General features: G+C 44.8%; 1 protein-coding gene across 1 annotated transcript in view; it reads left to right on the forward strand.

Annotated features, from left to right (window-relative positions):
- wnk3 (WNK lysine deficient protein kinase 3) overlaps positions 1 to 12626 on the forward strand; it is a gene marked incomplete at both ends in the record, with an annotated part of 52966 nt that extends 40340 nt beyond the window's left edge. The window contains 8 exons of the mRNA XM_080732683.1: positions 287 to 712; positions 902 to 1699; positions 2364 to 2663; positions 5167 to 5510; positions 9331 to 9566; positions 9782 to 9871; positions 10083 to 10249; positions 12054 to 12626. Coding sequence (XP_080588809.1) covers positions 287 to 712; positions 902 to 1699; positions 2364 to 2663; positions 5167 to 5510; positions 9331 to 9566; positions 9782 to 9871; positions 10083 to 10249; positions 12054 to 12626 — 2934 coding nt within the window. The remainder of the gene's footprint in view (positions 1 to 286; positions 713 to 901; positions 1700 to 2363; positions 2664 to 5166; positions 5511 to 9330; positions 9567 to 9781; positions 9872 to 10082; positions 10250 to 12053) is intronic.
- Positions 12627 to 13519: the final 893 nt, after the last annotated feature.

The raw sequence follows: 13519 nt of genomic DNA on the forward strand, positions 1-13519 counted from the left end.
ATCTCTACAACCACAACAACAGCAACAACAACCACCACCACAACAACAGCAGCAACCACAACAATCTCTACAACCACCACTACAACAACAGCTACCACAACCACAACAACAATCACAACAGCAACAGCCACCACCACCACAACAGCAACAACAACAGCAACCACCACCACCACCACAACAACAACAACAACAACAACAACCACAACCACAACCACCACCACAACAACAACCTCAACAACAACAACCACCACAACAACAACAACAACAACTGACACTTCAACAACAGCAAACTGAGGTGCGGCTTCCACAGCAGCCTTGTCAAACGGAGCTGTTGCAGCAGCCTGTCCCTCTCCAACAGTCCCTGCCCCTGGCAGAAATGCTGTCGGCACCCTTACAACAGAACCAGCAAGTACCTGCTCAACAGCAAGCACCACAGTACAGCTCACAGTTACTGCAGCAACCTCAGTTGCAGCAGTTACCACAGCAAGCTGTGGCACAACACACAGCTGCAATGCCTCAACAGCAGGCCCAGATTGATCTGCAACATCCACAGCAGTTGGGTCTACAACAGACCATACACTTACAGCAACAGCAAATGCTACAGCAGCAGCAACAACAACAACAACAACAACAGCAACAGCGACAACAACAGCAACAGCAACAGCAGCAGTTATTTATGTCTGCTGATCAAAGTCATATGTTGCCCCAGTCAGTCAGTCAACAGCTTGTCCAACAACAGTCAGCACAACCTGTTACTCCTAATGTTAGCCTTGCGCAGCAGCAGCAGCAGCAGCAGCAGCAACAACAACAACAACAACAACAGCAGCAGCAACAGCAACAACCCCAGATCCCTATAGAGGATACTCAGCAGTTTGTACAGTCACAGCCGTTGCTACAGCAGGTTCAACAGCAGCAGGAGTTGGTTAAATCCATGGAGCTGCCACAGCAACAGCAGCAAGCTCCATTACATAAGCAGCCCTCCTTCCAGCAATCAGAGTCTGAACTTTCCACGGGAGAGGCCAGTATCACAGAGGACACAGGCAGTCACTCTGCCCCCCCTTATCCTTCCTCCGACTCCTCTTTGCCCCCCCTGCCTCTGGTCACAAGCGAGGCCTCCTTGCCCCCACTCTCCCTCACCATGACCCCATCCCCTGTTCAGCCCTCCTCCGTGGCCGAGTCAGACAGCGAGGGCCCTCCCAAAATTGAGTTTGTGGACAACCGGATGAAGACACTGGACGAGAAGCTGCGGAACTTGTTGTATCAGGAGTACAGCGGCGGGGGAACGGTGGCAGGTGGAGCCACTGCAGCCCCCACATCCACATCAGCCGCCTCCACTTCGGCAGGAGGGGATGAGTCTTCCGAGCCTCACCCACTCCGCCCTTCGTCTTATCCCCTGTCCGCCTTCTCCTCCTCAGACACCTCCCCTCACTCCTCCTCTTCCACCACCTCGTCGTCAACCACCTCCCGATCCTCCTCCACGTCCCCGGACCTGGAGAGGGGCAGAGCAGGTGAGGAGGCCTCCCCAGCAACCATGTCTGCTGAGTTGGGCCCATTGGAGCAGCAGCCTGCCCCATCTCTCCCCTCCACCTCTGCTTCTGCCTCCACCTCTGCTACCCCCCCTTCCTCCCTTTTGGCTCTTCCACAGGATGACCCCATGGGGCCCCTGCGCCCAGCCGTACCTGGAGAACCAACCATTCTTGTAAGTGAATCTCGTAAGCCGAATCTGAAAATAGTCTTTTAAAGTAAATTAAAATAAATGTTCGAAACGTATCCAGTCCCTTCAAATGGACGATAACACACATTGTTTTGATACTGTGAATAGATGTATCCAAGTTTGGACACTTCATTCAGTTCTTGAAGGCGTAAATATGGCGTAACTAAGTAACCCTTTCTTTTCGGAAAAAATTGAAAAGGGTGGAAATTTCTAACTTAAATACAGTGAGTGCTTCACCCTGGCTCTGGGGACCCCCGGTCAACTTAGTATGTACGTATGGTTTAAGTGGTTAACCAAATTGTCTCACCAGCTAGAGTTCAAGTGATTAAACCATGTCACATCAGAGTTCAAGTTGTTAAACCATGTCGCAAAGTCAAAGCGTTTTTGGCCTCATGGCCTTCATCAGTATATGAAATCGTGTCATTGAGTGCGTCCTATCTTCGATACTGTGTATATAGTATAAATCATCATAGTAATACATGTGACACCTAATGCTTCCTTTTCAGCCAGTAGGCACTGTATATGTGTGGTGTTTCAATGTCTCTTGTCTTTTCCTCTTTGTGAGCCTCAACCCTGTACAGCCACCCACCCTTAATTGTCACTGTGCCTTATTCCCTTTACTGTCCTCCCCACCTGCCCCTATCCCCAGGCTGTCCCCCCACACTCTGACTTCAGTACCACAGGAGACGCCTCGTGGCCACATAATCATCAGCAACTGATCCCCCTCCGGCCCGGACAGCAGCAGCAGCACAATGCAGGAGGTGGATATTTTGGCCTAAACCTGACATGTCCTAGTATCAGAAATCCTGTTAGCAAGAAATCCTGGACTCGCAAATTCAAAAGCTGGGCATGCAAACTGCGCCACTCCGCCAGCTTGTTCAAGAAGCCCAGAGTCCAGCAAGGTAGCGTCTTCTTAGAGAGCGAGAGAGAGAGCGAGAGAGAGCATGGGGTGTTGGGGGCATGGACTTAAAACCTAATGTCTCGTTGTTAGTGTTAACATAGTAGATGTAATGTTCTAGACTGTCAGGAATTAATATTTATTAATTTTAAACTGTTTATACAGTAGCTAAATTAGTCTTTTTTTGTACATTGTAACGTGACTGTAATCCCTGTATAGTGTCAGTGTTGGTATCACAACATACTTTATTGTTTTTGAATGATTTGATTTTGCTGAATTGCTTTTTTCCCCCTTTTTTTCTTTATATTTTTTTAACTAAATTTCATTTATTCCCTTTTGGCTATCTTTCTTTTTGCATGGGTTACTCACCCAGTGGCGAGAACAGTGGCGAGTATACAGTAGAAGGGTGGGAGATTGGCACAGTGTAGGAGGATGTTGGCATAAGAGGAGTCTGATGCCCTTCCCCAGTTGCAGATGAGCTCTCTGGACTAAAGGCCGGCTGCGATATGAACCCCCAGTCCTCAGGCACTGCCAACACCAACCATCTCACTTCACCTCCACCTGCTGACACAGAGTAGTCTACAACACCATGCACCTTGGCATCAGATCTCAGTCTCATATACATCATCTCGTCTATACACAAATAGATCAGAATAAGTCACTGTGTGGTCGGCTGTCGATTGAGAATATACTGTAATATCCTGAGTGTTCATTTAACTCTTGAGAGTGCACAAATGGAACCAAATGGACCCTGTTGTGCACACAGAGCACTTGCTGTTGTCAGAGTTAAAATAACACTGAGGATTTCACTGTGTACTCATACACTTGTGCATGACACAGTCAGCTCATGCAGCATCACACCACAAGAGCTGCATAATATGCTGTAGATGGCATGCTGTTTATGCACACTACTTACCGCAAATTGCAACATTTGTGATATCCAGATTATGATGAAAGTCATCATTCCTGCTACATAGTGTATACATTGTCCAGGGCTTACAAGTTACTGTCAGTTTTCCTTCTTAGCGGCTTTGTATATGGCTAATGCCTAATTCATGCTTCCACCCACGACGGCGTTGCATGTAAAAAATAGCAGACCTACAAGCTCACGTGTTGCAGATGTGCTGCGTTATGAGCTTGTAGACCAGCTATTTCCGTTGTACGACGCCACCGTCCAAACGAATTATGAATCGAGCTTAAGCTTGAAAAAGCTTAATATTTTAGTAAGCTAACATCCTTGCATGTACTGTATATTTTATGTGTGTAGCAGTAATTTAGCTCCATGTATAGATATAGATACCGTATTGTTATTTGAGCATATGTATGACATAATGCACAGTCTCAGTCTGTGCATTATATTCAGCATATGTGTGTCTATATGGCGATAACATTATGGGTTAACTCCATAAACATATGCTGCTCATTCCCAAGTGCATCTCAAATGTTGCAGCAAATCCATATACACACTTTTAGTGTTGTAGTGTTCCATATACCAAATGCGCTGAACAATCTCACTTGTGAATCTGAGTACAGACTTCAAAGGTGACATTGATCTCTGTTGTCTGGTATATGAGTGGAACAGTGAGTCAGTAAGAATGGAGAGAGTGGATGTGTGGGTGGGTGAGGGTACACTGTATTAAGCATTCAACTGACATTCCATAATATATTCTTTTCTGTTTAATGACTTTCTGTGTTTATTTATTGACTTATTGATTTCTTTATTAATCACATTCCACCCCTCCCCACATCCCCCATAATGTATAGTCTGTTTGCTTAAAACATTTGCTTTTTTACTACCACAAAAGCTTACTTCCATTGTTGAGTTTCCATTGTTGAGTTTATTACTTTCACTGAAAGAAAATTATGACACAATATTCAATATAAATGTTTACACTTTGTCATAGTTCCATGCATGTGTAAGTCATATAAGTCACAGAGGTTGTTAATGTGTCATGATATTTGTGGGTGATTTCTAATCCTGTGTCTCTGTGTCTGTGTCTGTATGTCTGTCTGCTTGGTACACCCCTCTGTGCTGTACATTTTTTCCTGTTTTCCTGCATGCTTCGGTTTGTCTTTGTCTTCATTTGTGTGCGTCTTCATATCTGTGTCTCTGTGTTCCTTGTCTCCGGTGTCCTTGTCTCTCCCCTATTTGTTTTTCATTTCCCTGATCTCTTTATTAGATGGACATCCTAGCAGTCAAGCTATAAAGGAGGATATTAAGGAGGTTGTCCCACTAGATCCACTACAGTCGCGCAAAGGACGATTTCAGGTGGGGACATTACATGCAACATTAGCCTTGAAAAGACACCCTCTGTGATACAATGCCCATAATCATAAAGAATGTGTTCAGGATGGTTTTCTTAATCCCATACAATCTCAATCCCATATGGCAAGCGATTTAAATCTTAACCTCATACTGTATGTATCCTGTGCTCAGCCACATATATATATATATATATATATATATATATATATATATATATATATATACTGTATATATATATATATATATAATTTATTTTACCCATAGAATATAATATTTTCTTGCCATCAGGTGACTCCAGTGCCTCAGCTTCCTGAAGGCTCTCCCCTCAAGGAGGCACCCTCAGGCCAGGACAGTGGCCACAGGAAAGTGGGGCGCTTCTCTGTCACCCAGGCCGAAACCAAGAAAGATGAGGCACTGACCGACAGTTCCCCGGTGTCTCCTGACTTAGAGAGGGAGAGGAGAAGAACCCGGGGGAAGGAGGGAGAGAAGGAGGAGGGTAGGAGGACACCATCATTGGCCCACCCTCCACGAGGTCATGGACATGGCCACTCTCCTTTGGGCAGCAGTGATGATGATGAGAGTGAACTTGAGGATGAAGACCTGAGGAGAGAACTACACAAGCTCAGAGAGAAGTGAGACAGGGAAGGGGTAGTGGGATCAGTATTGTCTTGAAATGTTTTTGATATGGGCGAAGGTCATGCTATCTCTGGAACAGGGTTTGTCTGTATGTATGAACCGGTATGTAGTAGCCGGGGAGCCACTGTGCCAAAATGAGAGAAGACCTGTGATGTCATGACATACTCCAAATTTTTGTTTTTCCTATTAATTTGGTCAATAAGGTACACAGAATGAGAGGCCTGCTCTGCCGGAAACACTGCGAAAAAAGGTTTCCCATTGACTTCACTATACTGGAAAAAAACACACCAAAAAAAGTAGCATGTGAGGGGTCAAACTAAGGGTTCTTCATGATTCTGAATCCATTGCAAGCATTTGTTTTGCATGAAAAACATTCCTTGGGCTAGATTTCAGCCTCTCAAACCTGTGAAAAGTGATGAGTCATCACTTTTCACCGTTATTTTGGTCCGTTTTCTACCCCAAGGAATGTTTTTCATGCAAAACAAATGCTTGCAATGGATTCAGAATCATCAAGAACCCCTAGTTTGACCCCTCACATGCTACTTAAAGCATATTTCTTTTGGTGTGTTTCTTTCCTGTATATTGAAGTCGATGGAGTGAATATACAAATGGCCATAACTTTTTTTCTTGGAGTTTCCGGCAGAGCAGGCCTCTCATTCTGTGTACCTTAATGACCAAATGAATAGAAAAAACAAAAATAAAAAGTATGTCATGACGTCACAGGTAAAACCCTGTTCTTTGAGCTTTTGGGCCTGTGGCTCCCCGGCTATAGGTACGTCCCCTCAAATGTTGACCAATCATATCTCACGCCACTACAGTATGTGCATGCAGCCTCAAACAATTAAAACCATTAACGAACACAGTATGAATAGTCCAGCCTGGCTCCAGCCCCATAATTCAAGACTGAATAATGGGGTGAAACTAAATGAAAATTCAGGCTGAGTGTCAGGCTATGAATAGTCTGTACAACCAGGAAATGCCTGGTGACGTGAAGTTAAAACAAAGAGTGTGAAAGCTGGATCAAATTTGATGATCTTGTGCTTTTATGAATCTCTTAGTTATAACAAGATATTTCTTATGAAGCACTTTTGTACTTATAGGTGAAGTAAATTATTTATAAAGATAGCAATTCACGTTTAACTAAAGTGTCACCACACTATTCAAAATCATGCCTACTAAACACTGTATTGCGATATGATTTTTGTGTCTTCATTCAACTGCGATACAACTGCGATGTAGTTGTCCCTGTCCATTAACTACTGGACAGGGAGGCCACACCATTATTAGATCATTTCTTGTTTTCCGATGGATGTTCTTATATACAGATTCTCTCATCTGCTCATTCAGTTGTCCAGTTCCTGTCTATTATGGGACTGATTATACTTGCCGTGTCTGCATAGCAACAGGGGTCCGTGAGCGGTGGATGAGTGTGACAGTATCTGATTATACTTCAATGTGGTGTCTGTAGACACTCCTGATTTCTTGAAAGAAAGAGAAACATGAGATGCACTCAATACAAGGCACAATCTAATGACCTTCTTCCTAACCGCGGATCCCAGGCTTGCTTTCTCAGGGGGGGGGACTCACCCACATCAATAGGGTCTTCTACAGCAAAGACCTAATGAAATTAAAAATATGTTTTTCACACTATTAGAGCAAATCATATCAGTGGCCACATAACGAAGACATTCTTAACAATAGATGCCCACGCTGGCCTACTGGTCCAGGCACATACCACGTAGGCATTGCCACATAGGCACGGATGCCTGGCGGAGGCGCCGGTTCGATTCCCGATCTGGACGACCTTTGCAGCGTGTCGCTCCCCATCTCTCCCCCCATTTCCTGTCAGTCTACTGTCCTATCCAATAAAGGCATAAAAGCCCAAAGTAAAAAAATAAACAAAAAGGGGTGAAGAAATTGATGTTTGTGTATTTTTATGTCAAAACTCAAAAGTCACGCATGATTTATTATGTCAGCAACCCCTTATGAAAAAATAAGAATCATGATTTCATTCACCTGTGTTATTCCCATAGCTCGTGTTAGTTCTGCTAGTCTGTAAATCTAAATCAGGATGACGGCTGGACGGTGCATTACTTTTTACGCTTTAAACTTAAAAGGTACACTAAAAATATGTATCTGAAAACATTTGAGGCCTCAACCAGCAATCTCATAGTTATGAGTTGTCGGTTGCTACTGGTTGCTTCTGTGATTGGTTGAGGCATGAACATCCCTCTGTTTTCACAGCAAAAAAAAACATTTCATCACATCTTTAAACTACTAGTCTACCATAGAGCTTTATGTTATCTGGAGAGCCCACTGAAGTATCTCTCCTTCCAGGTTTGGGCCAGTGGGTATGATGACATCATAAACTCATAAACATGTGCATTAGTGTCCTTTATGCGTCTATGTCTCACAAACTACCTCCTTGTTGTGCAAGCTCTGTGAGTCAAACTCATTGGTTAATACTAGAAGCAGTGCTCTTCCGAGCACAGGTCTCCACCAGGCCACACAAATCGGCCTGTTATAGCGCCACCATGAGGCTGATTTAAAAAATGTGGGGCAGAGGTTCTGAATTAGCATCCAGGGAGTGTGTGTGCTCAGTTTGGCAGCGATCGGGCCAACGGCGCCGGAGATTAGCTGGTAACAACCAGGCCACACAAATCGGCCTGTTATAGCGCCACCATGAGGCTGATTTGAAAAATGTGGGGCAGAGGTTCTAGATTGGCATCCAGGGAATGTGTGTGCTCAGTTTGGCAGCGACCGGGCCAACGGCGACTGAGATTAGCTGCACACAAACTGCGAGGACACACGCACGGACGCACGGACGGACGGACACACGGACGGACGGAGGGGAAAACATACTCTCCCTCAGCCTTCGGCTGGTGGAGACAATAAGTCTGTTTAGCTCATTCATGATTAGGGCCCAGCTGCAGTACCAGAGTTGGCCACTTGGAAGCTTTTGCTTCAAAAAGGCTTCCCAGTTCTTGGGGATTTATTACTGCTCAATGAAACAAACATGGCGACTGCAGCAAGTTAACGGTACACCAACAAAAGCTGATGATATGTGTCATGTTTGTTTATATTGTGCAGAGCACATACCCTAGGCAATGTTTTAATGAATTTCTCTGCCAATTTAGCTGATATATAAATTGTTTGATTAAATTTTGGTTTGCACCCGGTCGGAAAAAGACAGACAGACTGGTCCTGTTACCACTCAATCACAGTTTATCCAAGCCCCAGGGAGTGAGCTGCTAACTCATTCTATCCACTGTTTCAAATGAGAGTTTCTCCAGACCATCATTCGGAGTGGATTGAGATCAAAGGCTTTGCCACCCGAGTTGTCTTCCAGACAACTGAGGGACATGTGCCATGGCAAGAGGCCATTGTGATAGGAAGTCTAATATAGTTTACTCTAACTTGCGTAAATTATTTCTGTGCATTCCTATTATTCTTTGAAGCTTCGATGCTTTTTATACCTTGCCATGCCTGGAGGCATTATGTTTTCAGCTTCCATCCGTCCGTCTGTCTATCCCATCACATTCTCATGAACACAATATTTCAGGAACGCCTTGAGGTACTGTATTTCATTACAGTTGACAGAACTTGGCACAAATGTACTATGAGTTTGGACAGACAAACTCATATGTTCATATGTAAAGTGCAACTGTTGGCTTCTAACAGAGAGTCCATGTTTCTGTTCTAGCACATGTCCAGTCAGTCAGTGTACACGGCATGCTGTCACAAAATCCGGGATGCGTTTGTACATGATTACTCACCCAAACTCCATTTTCTTGATTTGTACCCCCTTCTCTTTAGGCACATTAAAGAAGTGGTGTCCCTCCAGTCACAGCAGAACAGGGAGCTGCAGGAGTTGTACAGACAGCTCCGCTCACTCAAAGACCACAGGCAGACCCTGCCTCTCCCTCTGCCCCGGACACCTCCCCTGCCCACGGGACCCCCGGCCCTCTCCCCTCGTAGGTCCCGGCCGCTCAAAGTCAAGCTCCGGCCTCGGCCTCACTCTCACCTGGACAACAATGGAATTGCACATCCAGGTGCAGTAACTTTTTCATATTAATATTCCATTCAACATTCCTCTTTTTCCCCCCTACATATCCACTCGATGTTTCTCTTCTCTTCCCTCAATATTCCACTCAATGTTCCACTTTTCTTCCCTCAACCTTCCACTCAACATTCCTCTATGTTGTCTCTCGCTTGTTGCTCTGTTTCTTTGACGTTGTGTGACTATTTCATTATGGCTCTCCTACAGGCATACAGCAGTCCAGTAGTTTCTCAGGTGGTGAACAGAGCAGATTGTACTGCAACCCAGACCATCCCACATCACTGACTACCAAAAAAGGTGAGGCTTGTCACTATCACATGGAGGCAACATACAGTCAGCGATGATGATGGTGCTCAATGAAGTGTCCCTTCACTTCATTACACACTTTTATAGCCTGATAACAGTCTGTTTCTTCTTGTACAATTCTTCCTTTGTTGTTATGCTGTGTGAAGTGGTTTGTAATTGTAAACTGCTATACAAATAGTTTTTTTTATTATTATTACTGCAGACCAGAGTCCTCCTAGAAAGAGCACATTCACAGATGAATTGCACAAACTTGTTGATGATTGGACGAAGGAGACGGTGGGTGCCACTCCTCCCAAGCCGTCGCTCAATCAGATCAAGCAGATTCAGCAGGTGCAGGAGTTGGCTGGAGGCTGGAGCCAGCCAGCTGAGGTAAAGCATAAATAAATAAATTACATACTGTTTAAGAATTTACCCTAGTTTTAATATTAGTCAGGGGAAGTTTCTTCACAGATATTTTTGTAAAGGTGAATAATCCCATTTTAAAAAGTTGAAATTCAACTCCCCTAGGGGAACTGGTGACAGCTGCTCAAGGTTGGGGTATCCGCAACCATATCCGGGAAATTGTAACACAAACCATGCACCACATGGAGGTCTTATAACCACACAGCCATGCACCACATGGTGGTCTAAGAATCACCACCTCAGGGGACCGACTCACCATTTCCCAATCTCACCGCTCTTGTCCCGGGCTTCCAAGAGCGCCACATAGCCCGAGGGACATGTTTGAGCCAGCTGTTGGAGGTTCTTCACCTTGGACATGGGAGAGGGGAGAAGCCCTGGCCTCCTGGGTACAGCCCTGCGTGGGAATGTTTTCTTAGTCCCTCTCCTGCCGCTCCCATTGGATTTCTGATCATTCCTGCTGAAACTGTGATTGGTCAGCAGTTTTGTGGTTTTGTGGGTGTGATTTTGTCAAATTTGTTTCCGTATTCAGTCCAAGGCATTCAGCCCAAGGCTTCATTCTGATGCCATCCACGGGTACTGCACTGCTGTGTAGAAGTGGCAAAACTTTATATCAAGGTTTTTAACAAGCAGCTGTAGATGTGAAATCAATGAGGATTTTGCAATGTGCAACTACATGGCATATTTAATTTGTAAAATGTATAAATCGTTCACAAACAAGCTGCCATAGGCGAGCTTTGAGTGGCTCCTGCTTGTGTCTGTGTCTTCCTTTATGCTTTGCTGCGGCTCTCTCAATTCCAACCTCCAGGAGGTTGAATTGACCTCTGTGTGACCTTAAACACACAAGAAATGGCAAAACCACAACGTGTCGGATGAGAGAAGAGTTTAGTAGGAGTATGAATGGGCATTTGTCTGTCCAACGTTTTTTTTTTGGACAGGCCTGCCAAAAAACCTTTGGACGTCGGATGGCCAATTTTGAAGCGAGACAGAGATATCCATTACAGCACCATGGACAGCGACAGAGTGGGCTCAGTTGGATTTACATTTGCACATACACATTCCCATCCACAGCAATTTAAAGGGATACTACTTCACTTTCAAATAAAAGAAAAAGGTAATGGAGAAATCATGGGCTCCTCATGCATTAGAAGGACCTAATGCCTGAGCCAGACATAGTATAGGAGAGGGGAGAATAGCCTCCTTAAGCCAGCTCTCCACCACACTGATATCGGCCTGATATCGCCTGCAGAAGGAGATAGTCTCCTGCCGACAACTTGTCGTCGGCACAGCGTTATCGATGGGTCGGGGCCTGGTCGGGACTTCTAGATGGACGCTGATCACCAACCGGACTTGTTCGGTCAGATTTAACATTTTCGAAAATAAAAATAATTGATAACAAAAAAAAAGATTTAACATTTTCCAAGATAAGATTGTGGGTACCCCATTCATTCCGGGAAATCATCGGTGTCATTTTAGCTATATAGCAACATACATTTTTCAGAAAACTGTTTTAAAGGGCATTTTTTTAATCGGCCTCAGGTCTTAATGGGTTAAGCAGCTATCACGGGTTCTCCTCGGGCAGTTGAATTTCAACTTTTTGATACTTTTTGTTACTAGTAGTCATCTTACGAACACATTGGTGAAGAATTAGTTGGTAACTATTTTGTTGCAAGATTTATTATGTAATATTCCCTGCATGTATGATAGTGTAAAAGGTTTCATGATCGTTTACATAAATGTAAAATGTGTCATTGTGCTGATCTTCTCCACACAGGTGGCTCCACCTGGCTGGTTCCAAGTAGCTCCACTGAACCCCCAGACCTCCCCAGCCCCTACCAGTCTTCCTGTATCCACCTCGTCTCACTACACAGGAGGCGGGACCCTGGCCACCCTGCGCTCACCACCAGGGCCAGCGCCACCAACGCACATGGCTCAAGTCCCACAGCTGCAGCAAAGTTTACACCTCCATCAGCAGATGCCCTACCAGCAGCCGTCAATGCTCCAGCAGATGCCTCATCCCCGGATGCAAGCGCCCTTACTGTCTCAGACCCAGCCCATGCAACCACAGACACAGACCATCGCCCAGCTGCCCCACTCGCCACCTCAGAGCCAACCTCTGTTGCCTTCCCAAATGCCTCCAACTTCAATGCCCCCGGCTGGGTCACTGCTGCCTGGCACTGGCACTACAGTGCCCACAGACACTGTCACTGCGACTGGGGGGACATTCTGCTCCTGTTCCTCCTCCTGCTCCTCGTGCTCCTCCTCTTGCTCTACTGCTGCTCTGCCTTCCAGTGCCAAACTTCACCCAACACCCCCCACTTCCACTCTTCCTCTGGGACAGCAGTAAAAACAAAACCAAGGGAAAGTGATTTTTAAAGGAGCGAAGGACCGGAATATTAAGTTGGAGCAAGATGACACGTGTGTGTGTGTGTGTGTGTGTGTGTGTGTGTGTCGGTATGTGCGCGCGCGCATGTGTGTGTGTGTGTGTGTGTGTGTGTGTGTGTGAGAGAGAGAGAGAGAGAGGGGGAGAGAGTGAGAGAGAGTGAGAGAGAGCGCGAGAGAGATAGTGAGAGAAGGATGTGACTGATAATGGGAATATGGATTTGTGTGTATTTCTTGAAAAGATGGGAGTGAATATGAGAGATGGTAGATTCTAGTATGTATAGAGGGCTATATGGAAACCCAAGGACAGTGGGTTATGAATAAAGGTATGTTTGGGTGTTGAGTTGTATATGGTACATTCTGTAGTGTGTACTGTATGTGTGCGTGTGTGCGTGCGTGTGCGTGCGTGTGTGTATGCTCGTGCACACATTTGTGATTGTGTGTTTGTGATGTCCTGTGTTGTCTGAGTACATATCGCTTCGTCTTTTGACCTCAATTAATGGTCATGTTTCTATTTTCAGTCCAACTCTGTTAGATCTGAAGCTGAGACATGAAGGACACAAAGATCTTTGACATCATTTATTGATATTTTATGTTTTATTTGTCAATGCTTACTTACATTGAAAGGACTATGAATTTAAAAGTGCAATTAGTAACTGTCATCTAAATTGATCAATATGTATTGTAGTGATTTGTCTGTAAGGCATAAAAATGATATTTTTATAGAAGCACGTTGAAAAAAATAAATCAAAGACAGAATCAACTGACCTTTAAAAAGTATAAGCCTATAGCACAAAGTGTTTCAAGGGGCAGTGAACTATAACGCAGTTAAGACAACAGCATGTTACACAGTAGAGC

The sequence above is a fragment of the Nannobrachium achirus genome (assembly GCF_963921795.1).
Source record: "Nannobrachium achirus genome assembly, chromosome: 9".
Lineage (NCBI taxonomy): Eukaryota > Metazoa > Chordata > Actinopteri > Myctophiformes > Myctophidae > Nannobrachium > Nannobrachium achirus.